We start from the raw sequence: 16,466 nt of genomic DNA, 5'->3' as shown, positions 1-16,466 counted from the left end.
CTAATAGAGATTTTAATTCAGATTCGGTACAATAAGAAAGATAAACAAGAATGAGAAACGGACATTCTAGCAGATTCTAAACGAAAACAGCAATCTGAGCATTATTAGACGAATAAAAATCAACACTTGTAAAATTTATATCAGATTCTAAGATCATTATTCATAGTTTCCTAAATTATGTGCAATTTTTCATTGAGAACATAATTACAAATTTGTATTCATAAACCTTAGCTTGCCTCAGCAACCTTGCTTGAATAGACATTCATATTTTATGAGAAAAGAAAAGTAGAACTCATGTTACGTGAAATTAAGTTAACGAATAATCAAATTCAAGCTATTTTATCATTTTTCAGATGATAAACTATGAATGCTGATCTAATTTCGACTCGGGTATGTCCTTACTTCGAGTAAGGTCCGTTAAAATCAGAAAAATCCTGCGTAATAATAATGACTCGAGGTACTTCGAATATCATACATGATGTATCGCTGTCCTCGGCTACGTCTCTCGGCGCGCTCCAAGTCCACTCTCCATCCTGACTTTTCGATCCGACGTCCTCCTTCTGGTCTCCGTCGCAGCACCCCCGGATACTCCATCGTAGCACTGGCGATGACACTGACTCTAGCTCTAACACTCGCGCAAGTAAGATTCGGGGACAAAGAAACGCGTATTAACCGATACGACTACCGACACTTGTACTCTGCGTCGCGGTATGCGCGTCGTTCGTCGGCCCGAGGCGCAATGTCCTTTCCGCAATCACGGAGTCATGTATAAACGTACGAAAACAAACATTCGGATAGGCACAGTTACCCCCCACCAGTCGCTGACCTTGCCGATTAGTGTTGATGCCTGCGTTGCCCGTTAGCTGAAAATGAAAACAACTCGTGTTTTCAAAGCATGCCTGTGAGAGACTCGCTTCAAACTTCACAATACTTATTTACGTCTGTTCCAAGAATCATATTACGCCGAGTTCAAACTGTCTCTATTGACATGACATACACGAGATCTGCGATCGCATCATTGATCTTTCTTTGGACAAGAAAATCCTGAGAGGAACGCTGTTCGAGAATATTTCGCATTTTATGTTTCAGGTGCCTTGCAGATTATCGAATCCGATGTAACAGATCAGGGAAAGTATGAATGCGTCGTTATGAAAAACACGCGTGGGCACGGAGTACTCCAAGTCAATCACGTTATACGTGAAACGTACGTATATTTAATATTATATAAAATTTACCTTTTTAAACAGAAAGGTAAAAAAAAGGCGCCAAATACAAGCGCAACACGTATTGTGTTATTTTTAGAAGTATCAAATTCAAATTATTTTTTTTATTGTACATATGTGTACATAAGTTTTTACAAGCAAAACTTATAACTATAATAAAACTCTGCAACACTTTTCTACTGTACAAAAGAAGTGATATATTAAAACAATAGCGCCAACTGAGAAACCTGACATATATATATGATTATTGTATACTTAACTTAATATTTTTAGAAATCTCAAATTCAAGTTATTTTCTTTTTTAAAATATATATTATGTACATAACATAAGTTTTTATAATATATGTACATAAACTTTTAAAAGTAAAAGTGTACTTTTATTTTTCCTGCTCCCCCCTCCCCTCCGCTCTTTTTAGACCTTCGGGCATAAGGTCTGTTCGTTTTGTCTGCATTGCTGAATTAGTGCATTAAGTTAAAGTGAAACAAACGTAGATTTTCTCACTTCAACTTGTTGCACCAGTTCAGCAGTGCAGACAAAACGAACAGGCCTATTGTCTGGCATAGAGATAGTAACTATGGTTGCAGCACGGACATAAACCGCCTGAAAGTGGATGTAACACGGACTTCCACCACATGCAGATTTTACCACCAAGACCTAAAAGTGGATGTAGCATCGTAGTTCTCCTCTCAAAATGGATGCAGATGGCGTCCATTTCCAGTGCGAAACATCGGTATCGCCGAAAACACCGTGTTGGCCGCTCTCAGCTTCCTCTCTGATTACAAGTCAATTAAATGTGATAATTGAGACGAAATAATTTTTTTCTTCCAGTGACTTCTTTTTTTGACAGAACGTCAACGTGGTCTAGCTATTTTAATGTAAAGAATACTTCAGAAGAAATACTTCAGAAGATCCAATACACGTTGCAGCATTCGTAGATATTCAATGAATATATCGATATTTATCTAACCTATCTGTACTCTTTCGTTTCTCATATACATATTATATTTCATTAAATATGTCGCACAGACACTTGTTTCTGAAATCTGGATTTTTACGTGCACCTCACGGTCTCGGAATTGGCCGTTATGTCTGTCAACTGCAAAGAGTTACTTTAAAATTTTGTAAAAGCCATGGTACAAGTATGGGAATGAGGTTTGACGCTATACCTATGATTTTCGTTTTTTTTCTTAATAGTAATTCTAATAAAATAGGAAAGTAATTATGTGACTTCACTTTTTTATTCCAGGCATTTTATAGAACATAATTTAATTCATTATGCAAAGGAAAATCCAGGAATAGTTGTATATGTTAAACCAAGAAGGCACAGACATCCTGTTATAGTTGCCGAATATCGTATGTTTACACTTATGTTTTGGAATATTGTAATGCCATTGTTTTAATTTTCATCGGTACAATGCTAATATATCATATTTTGTACAGTGAATGGTGGTAGGCAATGGATGGATGTTGCCAATTACAATCAGGAGGATATCATCAAGTGGATGGAATTGTTGCGTACACAGATTCATGATAGTGCATCCTTAAGATTGCGGAAACTATGGCACACGGAATTTCCATCCATTCAAGGGCCATGGACACCCTTCTTCTTTAAAGATCCAATGATAAATCTTGTCCACTTCCCAAATGTAACTATATCTTGTTAAAGATCACATAAATTATGTGATATTAAAAATAATATCTAAATGGTTTCTCTTCACAACCGTTTTTTGTGAGAAAAAAATTTCATACATATCTTTTTCATTCTTTCCAGAAGGAACATGGTGCAGCTGTTAAACTAACTCCTACTGCAACGGAACAACTTATCCAATTGTTCAAAGCCCAACAATTGCAAGATAACACAGCTAATGACTCTCAAGATACTGAGCGTGTTGAAACAACATAATTCTATATACAATTTTGTATATTTTGTAACCCAAACATTCAGAACATACGCAAAAATATATAGTATAAAATTTAGAATTGATACTCTAGTAACCATACGGAGAAAACATAGTACTACGTGATGCTAAATAAGTATACATATATGTATATATTTCTTATGCATAAGGAAAAGTAAAATATCTAATGAAAAGTATTACATTTATTACATAATTAATCTTACGATTTGAAAAAAAATCCCCTAGTTAACGTTGTCAACATCTTAATTATTTCTTTTCCAATTGTTTTCCTTTGGAATTGTTTTTGTTGGCGGTGACATTGTATTCAGTATGTTTTTATTCACCTACAGTAAAAAAAGATCATGACTAGAAATAGGCATGACAATGTGCTTTAGTAATCGAATAATAAGCATAATAGGGAATATATGAAATGCATTTTTTATATTTTTCAAACAATGTAATATATGTTACCTTGCTGTCGTTTGCTTTTAACTTAGGTTTACTGCCCCTGCAACATTGAGTGAAATGATTAGTATCACCGCATTTTGTACAACTTGATCCCCAAGCGGGACATTTTCCTTGCGGATGTTGACAACCGCATCTCCAACAACATGCTTTTATTTTTGCATTTTCAATCGCCTTTTGTGTATAACTATTAGATTCTGCTTTATTCTGTTCAGTAACTTGTTTCATCTTTTCAGTGTTGATATTATAATCATTACAAATCACTACTAGTTTATGCAGATCTAAATCGTCTGTTTCGAGCAACTTTTTACGAAGTATTTTGTCATATGTATCGAAAATAATCTTGTCCCGTATAAGACTATCTGTCATTCCCTTGAAATTACAAGTTTTGGCTTTCTCCTGTAAGCACATTAACTTGGATTATGATACATGTTCAAAATTTAAAACAAAAAGATATATATTGTAAAAGTAAAAAACGTACCCTTAAGTCATTTATATACTGTTCCAAAGATTCGTTTTGTTTCTTCGAATATTTAAAAAACTGATATCGCTCGACCACTTCTTTTTTTGGTGGATTAAAGTATTCCTCCAGTTTTGTCATCAATATATCCATGTCATCTTTATCTTGTAGATTATTGAATGATATCTTTTGTATCACATCGATACCAATCTTACCGATCCGATTTTTTAAAAGATTCGCACGAACTTCATTGGGTTTATCGATATATCCTGTTACTTTCATGAATATAATAAAATCCTCCTTCCAACTTTGCCAATTTTTGGCCATATCACCGTCATTCGTTAATGGATCTGGTGCCCGTGCGTGTATTTCCATGACGAATGCCAAACTTACTAAAAAGGATGAAATTATATTTATTTTAAAAAATTGTAAAATTTTTTAGCGATACACACGCTGCATCAATATGTAGTTAAAAATATAATTTTTTACGTGAGATAAGATTAACGATTTTTAATATTGATAAGAAATTATAAAAAATGAGAAATTTCATCTAACCTACAAATTTAGGAAAACAATGGCCGCGTTCAGTAGAACAAAGTGATCAGAGAGCGCTTAGTGATTATTGTCTGTGATTGGAGCATTCTTTTAGATTCTTCATAGACCCAGAAGTATTTACCAATCAGGAGCGAGAATCACTAAGCGTTCACTAATCACTTTGTTCTGCTGAACGCAGCCATTAACGCACAAGAAAGAGAGAAAGAATATGAGAGGGAGAGAGAGGGAGGGAGGGAGGGAGGGGGAGGGAGAGGGGGAGAGAGGGAGAGAGGGAGGGAGAGAGAGAGAGAGAGAGAGAGAGAGAGAGAGAGAGAGGAAGGAAATAAAAAACTGTTGTATATTTTTGCGATGATTGGCACTGTGTTGTTCATTACAATTTTGAAATACAATAAAAATATATTACTTTGCACAATTTATTCTTTTCATGTACGTAATGGCCTGTTTAATATTTTTACATACACTTTATAAAAACTAAGAGATTGCACATTTCATATTCATGTTCAATCCCAAACGATGTATTTTGATGTACTTAGATTATCTCATTCGCAAAATATACAACAATAATGCACCGATTGATATTGCTAACAACTATAATATGTTTTTATTACTTCGTGCACTTACCTGATTATTCGCTTGCGAAAGAAAATAATGGAAACGTATGAATCGATGATACGATGGAATCTCTCGCTTTTCCTCCGATGTTTAGTACTCGAGTGATGTGTGGTATCTGACTTGAACGTGACGACACTGACGCTATATTTGATGATGACGAGTAATCGTCAAGGCCAGTTATCAGATACGGCACGAATCGCTAATCTCTGCACAAACGCATCACGACATGCGCATAATAGCATTGCTTCGAAAATTGATCGATGGCAGATCAAAAATCGTTAAAGTTGAGTTACATTTCTGAAGATAGAATTGGATATATACACTACAGCGCATTAATAAAAACTTGCGATAAAATTTATAATTTATACCAATTTTCAAAAACTTAAACAGTCAAGAAAATTACCAATCACAAAGGAATCCATTCTCCAGAGGAACAATATTCCCCTCCAAAATGTTACTCAATCGAGGTAAACGTGAGAAACTTGGTTGCGTGTCTGCATTGTGCTGAACGTATAATACTGCATAATTGTTAAGTACAGTCACATGCATCAATTCGCTACAAAAAGCGCTACAAGAAGCGTTGTTCCTTCACTTTGGCCGTCATTCTTCGTCAGCTGTCTAGATCTGCTAGTAAAGCTTCTTTACAATATTCTGGAAACACATCGGCCTTAGAAACATTTATTATTTGGATTTATGGCTGTGACAAATTTATAAAACTATAAGAAAGAATATTCCAATTCGGTAGTTAGTTTTTGTCTGCTGACGGCTAATTAAAAAATTATGCACAAAAATGTGCTTGTTAACATATCATTATTTTAGGACACGAATGTTCGAAAAAGCCGTAAATCCAAACAATAGATATCTCTATGACTGTTATATGTTTCTAGAATACTGTAAAGAAGTTTTTATTAAACTAACAGATCGAGGCGGGAGGCCGCATTTATGCATCATGCTGAAGTGTTTGTTCGCGCTAGACATAGGCCGGTCTCCAACAGCTGGCGGAGAATGACAGTTGAAGTGCAAAAACATTTCTTTTCTCGCAACGTGAAGAAAAGAATATTATAATGCAGATTACTTTACTGTAAAATCCGTATCATAGAGGATTCGCATTATGGTCGATTATTCTTATGTACGACTATTTGATATTCGATGGAAGAATTGATTTTTTATAAGCAAAAATGTTGCTGGCTTTTAAGTGGCTCGAAACGAATTTAAGATATGCTGTCACTTTTAAAGTAGCACTTTTAAAACATATCTGAAGCCCATATCGGACTCGAAGTGAGCAATAGATAATTACGGATTAGAAATGAAGATTCGATGAGTTAACTATTATAATTTCGATCCTGATTTAACTTACTTTGCCCTATGTATTCAAGTTTCAATCTTTAATCAATCTTCCAATCTTTTAAATCTGCGATCCTCAATTTCCGATATCTAAACTTATACGGACTTAATACGTAGGTCGTTCTTCTGATATAAAAGATATGACTTTATTCATTAAGATACGCTACAATTTCTCTTCTTGTTACAAAGCTTTTTTTCATACTCATCAATATATCGTATACATATATCTCTTTCCTAGATATTATTTATTGTATTGCTAAATTCATTGTAAATTACCGGGAAATCATAATACACATAGTATTATATCGATATCGTCAAAGCAGTTGTAACGCCTGACACAATAATAGAGAAACGCATTCTTGGGTTATTTTGAAGTTTATTAATAGCTTAAATTTATTCTAAAGTACTTATAAAAGAAAGTTACAAAAGATCTATCAGGTCGGTCTGCCACATGATACCTACTTCCCTCTTGAAAACAACAACAACAACAACAATAACACAATAACAACAACAGCAATAATATGATATTACTATTGCTATTACTATTGCTACTGCTATTGCTATTGCCACTCGATTTTGACCTTTAAGACAAAGTCGAGTTATTTCTTCGATGTGAAATAAATAAAAACCTCTTGTAACGGTCGCAAAATGAGAGAGAAGCTGAATGGAATGTTAATGTCTACACTTTTCACCCTCCATTTTCTTAGAATAGCCGTTAACACAATTTTTTCTTCGAGCTGAGCGAATCTTTGGCCGATGCAATTTCTTGGTCCAGCGCTGAATGGAATATATGCGTATGGGCTTCTATATTTCGAGTTTTCCGGGAGAAATCGATCCGGATCGAACTTCATTGGGTCCGGCCAAACATTTGCGTTACGATGTGTCAGTAAAATTGATATGGCGATCGTAGTACCTTCTGGAATGGTATCATCACCTAAAATAGGATTCCATGTGATTAATTGAAATATGTGGATTCAATTGTAATATTTCGTTTTAATTTTATGAGTATGCATCGATTTTATCATTATAGCTGATGAGGAACAAGCATTAGTAGAGCGAATACTAAACGTATTCGCGTTAACGTGGATGTGGTTGTACATGAACATATTAGTCTGTGATATCACTTTTGGACAAAATGACGGAATAAAACAAAACTATCAGCCTTTAAATAAATAACATTTAACTAATATTTACCCAATTTAACAGTTTCTATTAATTTTCTTGTTATTGCAGGTACACTTGGATATAATCTGAGTGTTTCCTTTATAACTCTGTCGAGATATTTCAATTGCGATAACTCCTTCATACTGGCTGGCCTCTGCGAATCTTTGAAAACTTCTTCAAGTTCCTGATGGACTTTCTCTTGATGCTCGAGATTATTACCCAAACAAAAGAGTGCCCAGGTTATTGCAACCGCGGTTGTGTCGTGACCCTGTTATTATTTTATTATTATTATTATTATGTAGTAATATATACAAATAACCAGAACAATTTTTACAGAGCTCGTGGAGATATAGAACAGGTTAAGACAAACATAAGAGTCCTATATGTTTTGCGATATTCACAATAGATATCAAGTTATTAATGATAGAAATTTGACAAGTGAACGGGCGCCGAGATGGATGATTGGAGAAGCGTCGCAGCCTCTCGGGCCACACAGCACAGCCCAGTCGACCAAGCAATTGTTGGAGGCGTGTGGCGAGACGTAGGTACGGCGAGTAAAACACGAATAGCGGCGCATTGTCGCCCTTCGCTTCGCTGCGCACCGGTAACAGTTGCTGGATCAACTAGGCCGCACTCGAGGTGGCTCGAGCGGCTGCAACGTTTCTTTAATCATTCATGTCGGGGTGCGTCCACACTTCTCAGATTTCTGTCATTAATAACTCGATAATTATTGCGATTTTTGCAAAATTGTATTTTACTTTTCTTTTCAGCTTAACCCAATCTACCTTCACACTTCGGGTTGGCAGCTAATTATCGGATACCCTGTATGACGGCTATTGTGTCTAGTAGTAGATATGAGTATATTAGACTTTGAATCCTGAATCTTGAACCTGTCACTAGGCACAATAGCCGTCATATAATTGTAGATTGGATCATTCTGAAGAAAAAAGTCCTTTACCATTTTGCAAATAAGTATGCAAATTTTCACGTTGACAACTTTTAAAAGAGCTTCTAAATGTGGTCATTTTCAATCATTAATAACTTAATAGCTATTGCGATTCTTGCAAAATGGTACTTGACTTTTCTTCTCAGTTTGATCTGATTAATCTTCACAATTTTTCGTCTTCGAAAGACCCCGGACACCCTATGGACAATTAGACAAGAAAATCTTACATCACTCTCTCTATCGTTCTCTTTTATTAATAGCGGTAAAAAATTTGCAGTCTATCTCTTTTAAATCTATGATGTAACGCTTAACTTATATAACATACCTATATTATGTTCGTTTACTTTGGTTTCTACTTCGGTATAGGTACATACATTATAGACAACAAATGCCAAAATTACAAGATAGTGCTAAAATGCTATATAGGATAAAATCTTGGGTAAAATTTTGAACTAACCTCGAACATGAAGGTGTCAACTTGCGCCCGCAATTCGTCTTCAGTTAACGGAGATTCGTCCTTCTCATTCTGATCCAATAATAAATCTAGAAAGACTTTCCTTTTTCGTTCATCTGATACAACAAATTTATAAAGAATATTTATATGAATTTTTGTACGTGTGACACTTGGACATATCTTCTCATACATATCAAGTGGACAATTAGACAACAAAATCTTACAAGACTTACAAAATCTTACACTCTCTCTATCGTTCTCTTTTATTAATAGCGGTAAAAAATTTGCAGTCCATCTCTTTTAAATCTATGATGTAACGCTTAACTTATATAACATACCTATATTATGTTCGTTTACTTCGGTTTTTACTTCGGTGTAGTCGTTTCTCGATTGCCGTGCAATTTTCTTTTTGCTTATCACCTGTAACGCACCATCATCATAGATACATTAGAAATGTCCTTAAACAGAGCGGCACATGCGTCATTTTATTATTATGCACACTATTATGCATTACTACAGCGTTGGCAATACCTCTTTCGTAAATTCGTGCAATATATTAAGCATTGCTTTATATTCTTTCCCAACAGGCATTGAATAGTATAGCCAATCAATGTGATACCACGGTTTCAATAGTCGATTCATTGTCATTTGGCTTGATCTAAAAGCATAAATTACAGAACATCAGTTAGTTAAGCAGTTAGTCGTTCAGTGGCACCGCTATACAGGGTGTTTGAAAGCTTATCATACAGACGAAAGTTGGAGATAAATTGGCCGAGAGTAGCCGAGAGGAAAAGTCAAGTACCATAATGTCAAATTGGCAATAGTTGTCGAGTTATTAATTGAAACATGTGAGCCAATGAGCGCGCAGAGAGCGCTGGGCGGCCACGGTAAGCACGTAGACATTTGGTATAGGCGGAGTCAACGAGCGACAAGAGGCGGCCGCCCAGCGCTCTCTACGCCGCGCTCATTGGCTCATATGTTTCAATTAATAACTCGATAACTATTGCCAATTTGACATTATGGTACATGACTTTTCTTCTTCTAAGCTTCCAAACACCCTGTACACAGGATATCCGATAATTAGCTGCCAACCCGAAGTGTGAAGGTAGATTGGGTTAAGCTGAAAAGAAAAGTAAAATACAATTTTGCAAGAATCGCAATAATTATCGAGTTATTGATGACAGAAATCTGACGAATGAGTGCGCGCCGAGAAGGACGATTGGAGGAGCGCCGCAGCCTCTCGGACCATAATGCGGCCCAGTCGACCTAGTAACTGTTGGCGGTGTGCGACGAGACGTAGGTACAGCGAGATAAAACACGAATAGCGGCGCGTTGTCTTTCCCCTCGCCGCGCACCGGCAACAGTTGCTGGATCGACCAGGCCGCGCAACTGCTTGTGACCCAAGCGACCGCAACGTTTCTCCAATCATCTATGTCGGCGCGCTCCAACTCTTTAGATTTCTGTCATTAATAATTCGATAATTATTGCGATTCTTGGAAAATTATATTTTACTTTTCTTTTCAGCTTAACCCAATCTACCTTCACACTTTGGGTTGGCAGTCAATTACCGGACACCCTGTATATGAAAATTAATTTCGTTAATTTTAACTAATACATTATTAATGAGATTAAGTGTCTTAAAATTAATAATAGTTACAGAAATATTAGGCTAACCTATGCACTGCCATAGTATATTTGCTTACAGATTCCTGTGCATGTACATTCACGCCCATCGCCGTTTCTGTGAAATACAGATTAGCATATTACATTTTCAAAATCCCAAGTTGATATCTATATCTCATACATAAACACGCACATAATTGATACAATATATTCATCAATTTACTAAAACAATCTTCTGTTATATACGTATATGGACACTATGAGATACATCGTATGTATTATATAAAAGTTATACCGCATATAATATCCATAGCAGCATTGACAATAAAAGGAAAAATGTCGATAGCCTTTCCTGAACATTCTTTTATTTTTTTTTCAAAACATTTTGTTAAAATTTCTGCCTTTTCAGACAATATTGTTGAAAATTGATCCAGTATGTTGAAATGGAACGTTGGCCCGATAAGTCTTCTATCATGAAACCACTGTTTTCCTGGAACAGCGTTAATATATCATATGTCGTGAGAATATTATTAAATATAAAGAAGCAAGAGGGGGAAAATATGCTAGTAATTGTTTTGTTAGTGAACTAATTAATCTTGTTAAGCCGATTAAATTCTTGTGCGTTACTCATAACGGATATTAACGCTATAAAATTGAACGAAAAGGTATTTCATAAATAAATAGCATTATGTATCTTAAAGGACGTGCAGAGTTACATTAACAATTATCTATGTATCATATATATGACAAAATATAACAAGACAAAGTAAGCTCCACAAATTTTCGTAAAATGTTAAAAATAAATTCGTAAATATTACACTATTTACCTGTGGAAGTGAGAAGACCGTAGCCCAACCAAGGTCTTAAGAATTCATATGGGGTCCCTTTTTCGATATTAGTCGTACTAGGTAAAATGATCTGTAAACATTTACAGTTGCATATGATATAATAATGATATAATAATTTGTGCGTGTAATAAGATATATACCTATAGCTGGTAATTACGTTCTCACTAACTGCGATTTTTCTACAAAGAAATAGCGACAATTTGTCTTTTGTGTCGCGTCAAAACTCTTAAGAGTAACTCTATAATCATGCAGGAATGTTGGAAACTACTACACAAAGAGGGCTCTATTTCGCTTTATAAAACTACTCCTTATCCATTTATGTGTATTATCGAGGAAAAATATAACGATCGATTATTTCGACTTACGTAGTAACGTTACTACTTGTCTCTAAAACTTCTCTACTCTAACGTTATTACTTACCTCTAAAAATTCAGGCTTGTAAATGTGAATAATCGGTTTAAGGCCAATAAGCATTACGAATATTCCGTTTTTGAATCTGTCTAAATTTGTCAGATACCATAACGAGCGTTCTACGAAATAAGAAATAAGAAAGCCGTTTTTTATTTTACATCCAATAACACAAGTAATGGGGCGATGTTCCTTACCTTCATCCGTCATCCGTATTAACATAATTGAATGACCAATAAGAGGATACGATGCGGATCTGGGAATGTTGTTTAATTTTCGCCGTGTAATATAATCATGATACAACATCGATGCAATTGTAATTATTCCGATAAGGCACAGAGTGCCCGATACCAAAAAGACGATATCTATCATAATTATGCTATTTAATCTGCGAACATTGAAAATAGTATTGTGATAATATTTAATAGTATTGTGATAATAGTATTGTGATAATATAATATATGTGTAATGCAACTAAAACATCGTTATGGCACAATTTATGCCCGTTTCTTTATTAATATCGATTAAATCTTTTCACTTGAATTTAAACTCTACTCAAACAAAGACTTAACTCAGATTTAGTCGACTTTAAAGTTAGCTACAAAATATTACGCATAACACAAACTTAGTTTCAGCTTAGTTTTAATGGAGGTTATACTAACTAGATAGTTATACTAATTTAACAATATTACAGTCTATCGTTGCGTGCAATTCATTCGTAGTACAATCACAGTCAAACTATTTTCTGTTATATTTCAGTAGTCTACGGCACGCACGATTCACTTTAAAAATGTTGTAAAATGAACAAACAGTAGAGTGTAACAGCGTGATTCTCACGATCAGCGCGCGTTTTATTGGGAACGTGGCTGTTGGGAACTTGATAATAATATATATGTGTACAAATGTGTATACACATACATGTATGTATCAATCTTCAAATATACATCCAACCATGCAAATGCGAACTTTGACCCCGAGAGCTTGATAAGATTAATAGTCACGATGACTTTCGATTCCTCTAATAGTAAAACATTCTGCTGCAATCTGCTAATGACTATTATTTAAATATCATAAAATTGACGGTAGGAAATCGGATATTATTTCATATTTCTAACGACGAGCATTCATTAAATTTCCCAGACACAATTCTTCTCTTTCCTTTACTTTATCGGCGTATTATTTTTTATCTCCCCCGATCTAGCGTCTGGAAATTAGAATCCAGCACTATAAAACTGCAAGAAAAACAGCAATAAAAGAAACTGCAAAATCACGGTTCTAATGAAGGCGAATCTTTATCAGTATTTTTACCTTCCAATTATAAATAATGCAAGTGTATACATTAATATCGTATACATCGGCTCCACGTTGTTTGAAAATGCTACGCAGAGAAACTAACGGAGAAACTAGCAGAGGAATTAGCTTTTATAGTGGCGAAATATCTTATCGTATCGTAATGTATGTAAGTATTTGCGATCATTTGCATTTCCTTTTCTTTAAATGGTTGTGCGCACAAGCATATGTACTACTGTGACCGATAAGGTGAATTTGTTTATAAAATGAAGAATCTTTATTTATTCTTCCAAATCAATTTCATCGCCTTCAAAGTACTTTCCGTCCGACACAATGCACTTATGCCAACGTTTTTTCCAATCCTCGAAACAGTCAGAGAAGTCTTTTTCCGAGATGGCCTTCAATACTTTCCTCGATTCGGCTTTTATCTCCTTAATCGAGTCGAAACAGTGTCCCCGAAGCGGCCTTTGAGTTTGTTGATCAGCCAGAAGCCGCACGGTGCTGAAATAGGCAGGCAAATACGGTGGTTGTGGAACGATATGGGTCGAATTTTTGGCGAAATATTCTCGAAGAACCAATGCAGTGTGGGACGGTGCATTATCGTGGTGCAAAAACCAAGAATTGTCTGCACATAATTCTGGCTTCTTGAGGCGAATAGCTTCACGCAAACGACGCATAACACTCAAATAATATTCCTCGTTAACAGTTTGGCCTGGCGGAAGAAATTCATAACACCGCACAACACCGCGATAATCGAAGAAAACTGTCAACATGACGTTGATTTTTGAGCGACTTTGGCGCGGTTTTTTCGGTCTTGGTTCACCTTTTGCACGATATTCGCTCGATTGGTCGGTTGTTTCCGGGTCGTATGCATAGATCCAAGTTTAATCTCCCATAATGATGCGTTTCATGACGTCCTGGTAGTCAGAAATCATTGTTTCACAGATGTCAACGCGACGCTTTTTTTTTTCCAAAAAATTGAGTGTTTTTGGAATCAATCGAGATTTGACGCGCTTGAGGCACAAAACATCTTTTAAAATGGTTTGGGTTGATCCAAATGAAATGCCCGTAGCATCAGCAAGGTCTCTCTAATTGTCAATCGACGATTTTCGAACAGCAAATCTTTGATTTCCTTGACGCGGCTTTCATCGATAGATGTTGATGTTGTCGTCCGGGGCGCTGTTCGTCTTGAACTCGTTCTCGGCCTTCTTTGAAGTCTTTGTACTACTTGTAAAGTAGACTTGTACTGTCTTTGTACTACTTGTAAAGAAGACATTTTTTTGCGACCTTATCACCAAAGGCCTTTTGCAACATCCTCAACGTTTCCGCGGCAGAATATTCATTCCACAAGCAAAATTTAATGCCAATTCTTTGCTCAACAAAATCAGACATAGTAAAAATCGGAAAACTCACTTTTGTATGTTTACAAAAACACGTATAGCTCTGCAGCAATTGAATATATTGACATGAAACTCTGCATAGATGTCAAAGACAGTGCTACCAACCCATCAAAAAATAATTTCATGATTTTATATTTTATATAAGTTTAAATGAAAAATTCACCTTATTTTTTGATCACAGTAGTATATACTGCACTACGATAAAATATAACAAACCTTTTCATTAAAGATGTAAGCTGCCGATGCTACAATGCCGATTCTTATAAGTTGTAGGATAACGCATGCAACTACCGCTACGATCATCACGCTCGAGTATTTATCGTTGGTATTATTGTACGTGCGCGATAATTGCAAATATTCTGTGAAACCGGTCTCGATAAACGATTTATCCTTGAATTCCATGAAGCTGAAACCTTGTTCTTGCACCGATGATGGATATCGAGGACAATAATTATTCCTTCTATATATTCTCGACAGACAAAGCGTATTATACCTACGAGTGGAATCTTAAAATAAATGTAAAGAAGTGAATTTTTTCGGACGAAATATAAGATCGACGAGTCTTTATTGAGCGATGAATGTTTCACACTGGTCTGTTAGAGTTGAAAACATTCGGGCGACTTGCCCGAATGAAGGAGACATGTCATGATAAAGGCATTAAAAAATGAGCGTAGAAGTCACGACTCATAGTCAATCATTATCGAACCAGCGCGGCTCGATGATGTTGCATTTAACTGGCGGCAAAGTAATCGGCTTAGTCGAGGGTAGAGATGTGGGTAAAAATTCTCCGGGCCAAAGGCGAAGCGCATCCACGAATAACAATCCGATCAGAATGCCACGCAACAGAGGTGCTAGGATGTTCGAAAACCGAGCCTTATTAGCTTTCTGCGGCCAAACGAACACGAGTCGGGAGTCACCTGTAAAACAGATGATGACTAAATACTGCCTATTGCTTACTCGTTTGCTCGGCCGTGATCAGCTAGCCTACAAGTGAACAGGTTTTATTTTTATCCAATCTGATTAGTAGATCGCAATATCACACATAGCACAATGCCGATTTTCCCCGCTGCAACTGTTTGATCCGCGTATTTTCTCCTTGAGGAGAAGAATACTTGGTAGACAAAACGTGAGAAAGTCAGCATCAGACCTTCCCGGCGTCATTATCTCTTCACAATGTAAATGTGTTTTTTCACGGACAAACTTATATAATCGCTTAATGCATATGCGTAAGGAAACATCCGACTGTATGGAATATTCTTATTTACATAAATATCACTATCATGGACAGTCGAGAAAGAAATATCCGCTCAAGAAAGGTATTAAGATCCACATAGATTAAAAAATGATTGAATCGACGTAGAAATCCACGTAACAATTTCGCGAATTTTGAAGATATTCATTCACGTAGGATCTGCGTGATTTCTAGCTTCACAATTGAATTGATTTCTTTGCACATTTCTTTCTACACGCAAGGTTTTCAGTCAAAATTAAAGGGAAATAGCACAAAAGAAACTGTATAGTATTTACCTTTATTTTATATTGTTATACAGGGTGCCCCATTTTACAAATACAGGGAGCCAGGAAAAAATCTCGGAAAATATGAAAGATACTTTTTAGACACGTTTTAGACAAAAGTTGTATGGTTTCAAAGGGGGCGTAAAACAACTATATCATTTTGTTTTATAGATGGCGCCACTTTCGAGATATTCAGTGTGATCATTACTTTTCTTTTAAATGGAAACTCTAATTTTTTTATTATATCATTTTTTTCCTAT

General features: G+C 35.7%; 3 protein-coding genes across 7 annotated transcripts; 1 reads left to right on the top strand and 2 right to left on the bottom strand.

The window, feature by feature from the left end:
• Positions 1-1,945: 1,945 nt before the first annotated feature.
• Positions 1,946-3,319, top strand: mRpL43 (mitochondrial ribosomal protein L43). Its single transcript, XM_011149869.3, has 4 exons — positions 1,946-2,376; positions 2,471-2,577; positions 2,665-2,870; positions 2,996-3,319. The coding sequence occupies exons 1-4, from the start codon at positions 2,240-2,242 to the stop codon at positions 3,125-3,127; spliced, it is 582 nt and encodes a 193-aa protein (XP_011148171.1). The 5' UTR covers positions 1,946-2,239; the 3' UTR covers positions 3,128-3,319.
• Positions 3,306-5,409, bottom strand: LOC105188427 (uncharacterized). 2 transcript variants are annotated; one of them, XM_011149867.3, is made up of 4 exons: positions 5,224-5,409; positions 4,069-4,439; positions 3,594-3,986; positions 3,306-3,466 (listed from the first exon to the last, which is right to left on the bottom strand). In XM_011149867.3, exons 2-4 carry the CDS (start codon positions 4,420-4,422, stop codon positions 3,386-3,388), a joined length of 828 nt encoding a protein of 275 aa, XP_011148169.1. In that variant the 5' UTR covers positions 4,423-4,439; positions 5,224-5,409; the 3' UTR covers positions 3,306-3,385. The 2 variants fall into 2 exon arrangements, with proteins under 2 accessions (XP_011148169.1, XP_011148170.1); XM_011149868.3 differs by lacking the exon at positions 5,224-5,409 and adding an exon at positions 4,603-4,767.
• A 1,273-nt stretch (positions 5,410-6,682) lies between these two features.
• On the bottom strand, positions 6,683-15,021 carry LOC105188429 (cytochrome P450 4C1). 4 transcript variants are annotated; one of them, XM_025296862.1, is made up of 12 exons: positions 14,908-15,021; positions 12,920-13,205; positions 12,199-12,389; positions 12,014-12,123; positions 11,573-11,663; positions 11,041-11,235; positions 10,797-10,863; positions 9,654-9,780; positions 9,461-9,542; positions 9,126-9,238; positions 7,753-7,990; positions 7,158-7,492 (listed from the first exon to the last, which is right to left on the bottom strand). In XM_025296862.1, the coding sequence occupies exons 3-12, from the start codon at positions 12,371-12,373 to the stop codon at positions 7,158-7,160; spliced, it is 1,533 nt and encodes a 510-aa protein (XP_025152647.1). In that variant the 5' UTR covers positions 12,374-12,389; positions 12,920-13,205; positions 14,908-15,021. The 4 variants fall into 4 exon arrangements, with proteins under 4 accessions (XP_011148174.3, XP_025152647.1, XP_025152645.1 ...); XM_025296860.1 differs by lacking the exon at positions 14,908-15,021 and adding an exon at positions 13,310-13,404 and having other exon boundaries at positions 12,920-13,233; XM_011149872.3 differs by lacking the exon at positions 12,920-13,205 and having other exon boundaries at positions 6,683-7,492.
• Positions 15,022-16,466: the final 1,445 nt, after the last annotated feature.

Source organism: Harpegnathos saltator, unplaced genomic scaffold (genome assembly GCF_003227715.2).
Source record: "Harpegnathos saltator strain DR-91 unplaced genomic scaffold, Hsal_v8.6 scaffold160, whole genome shotgun sequence".
NCBI lineage: Eukaryota > Metazoa > Arthropoda > Insecta > Hymenoptera > Formicidae > Harpegnathos > Harpegnathos saltator.
This window is presented reverse-complemented; position numbering and strand designations above follow the sequence as displayed.

What these genes read in the sequence shown, in the direction of transcription:
- mRpL43 (XM_011149869.3), top strand. Translation starts at nt 2,240, where the DNA reads ATGTCGCACAGACACTTGTTTCTGAAATCTGGATTTTTACGTGCACCT. An exon ending in GGTACAAGTATGGGAATGAG is followed by an intron (nt 2,377 to 2,470) that starts GTTTGACGCTAT and finishes TTTTTATTCCAG; the next exon opens with GCATTTTATAGAACATAATT. An exon ending in ATCTTGTCCACTTCCCAAAT is followed by an intron (nt 2,871 to 2,995) that starts GTAACTATATCT and finishes CATTCTTTCCAG; the next exon opens with AAGGAACATGGTGCAGCTGT.
- LOC105188427 (XM_011149867.3), bottom strand. Translation starts at nt 4,422, where the DNA reads ATGGAAATACACGCACGGGCACCAGATCCATTAACGAATGACGGTGAT. An exon ending in AGTATATAAATGACTTAAGG is followed by an intron (nt 3,987 to 4,068) that starts GTACGTTTTTTA and finishes ATGTGCTTACAG; the next exon opens with GAGAAAGCCAAAACTTGTAA. An exon ending in TAAAAGCAAACGACAGCAAG is followed by an intron (nt 3,467 to 3,593) that starts GTAACATATATT and finishes TTTTTACTGTAG; the next exon opens with GTGAATAAAAACATACTGAA.
- LOC105188429 (XM_011149872.3), bottom strand. An exon ending in CGGTCTTCTCACTTCCACAG is followed by an intron (nt 11,236 to 11,572) that starts GTAAATAGTGTA and finishes ACGCTGTTCCAG; the next exon opens with GAAAACAGTGGTTTCATGAT. An exon ending in TGCACGAATTTACGAAAGAG is followed by an intron (nt 9,543 to 9,653) that starts GTATTGCCAACG and finishes GGTGCGTTACAG; the next exon opens with GTGATAAGCAAAAAGAAAAT.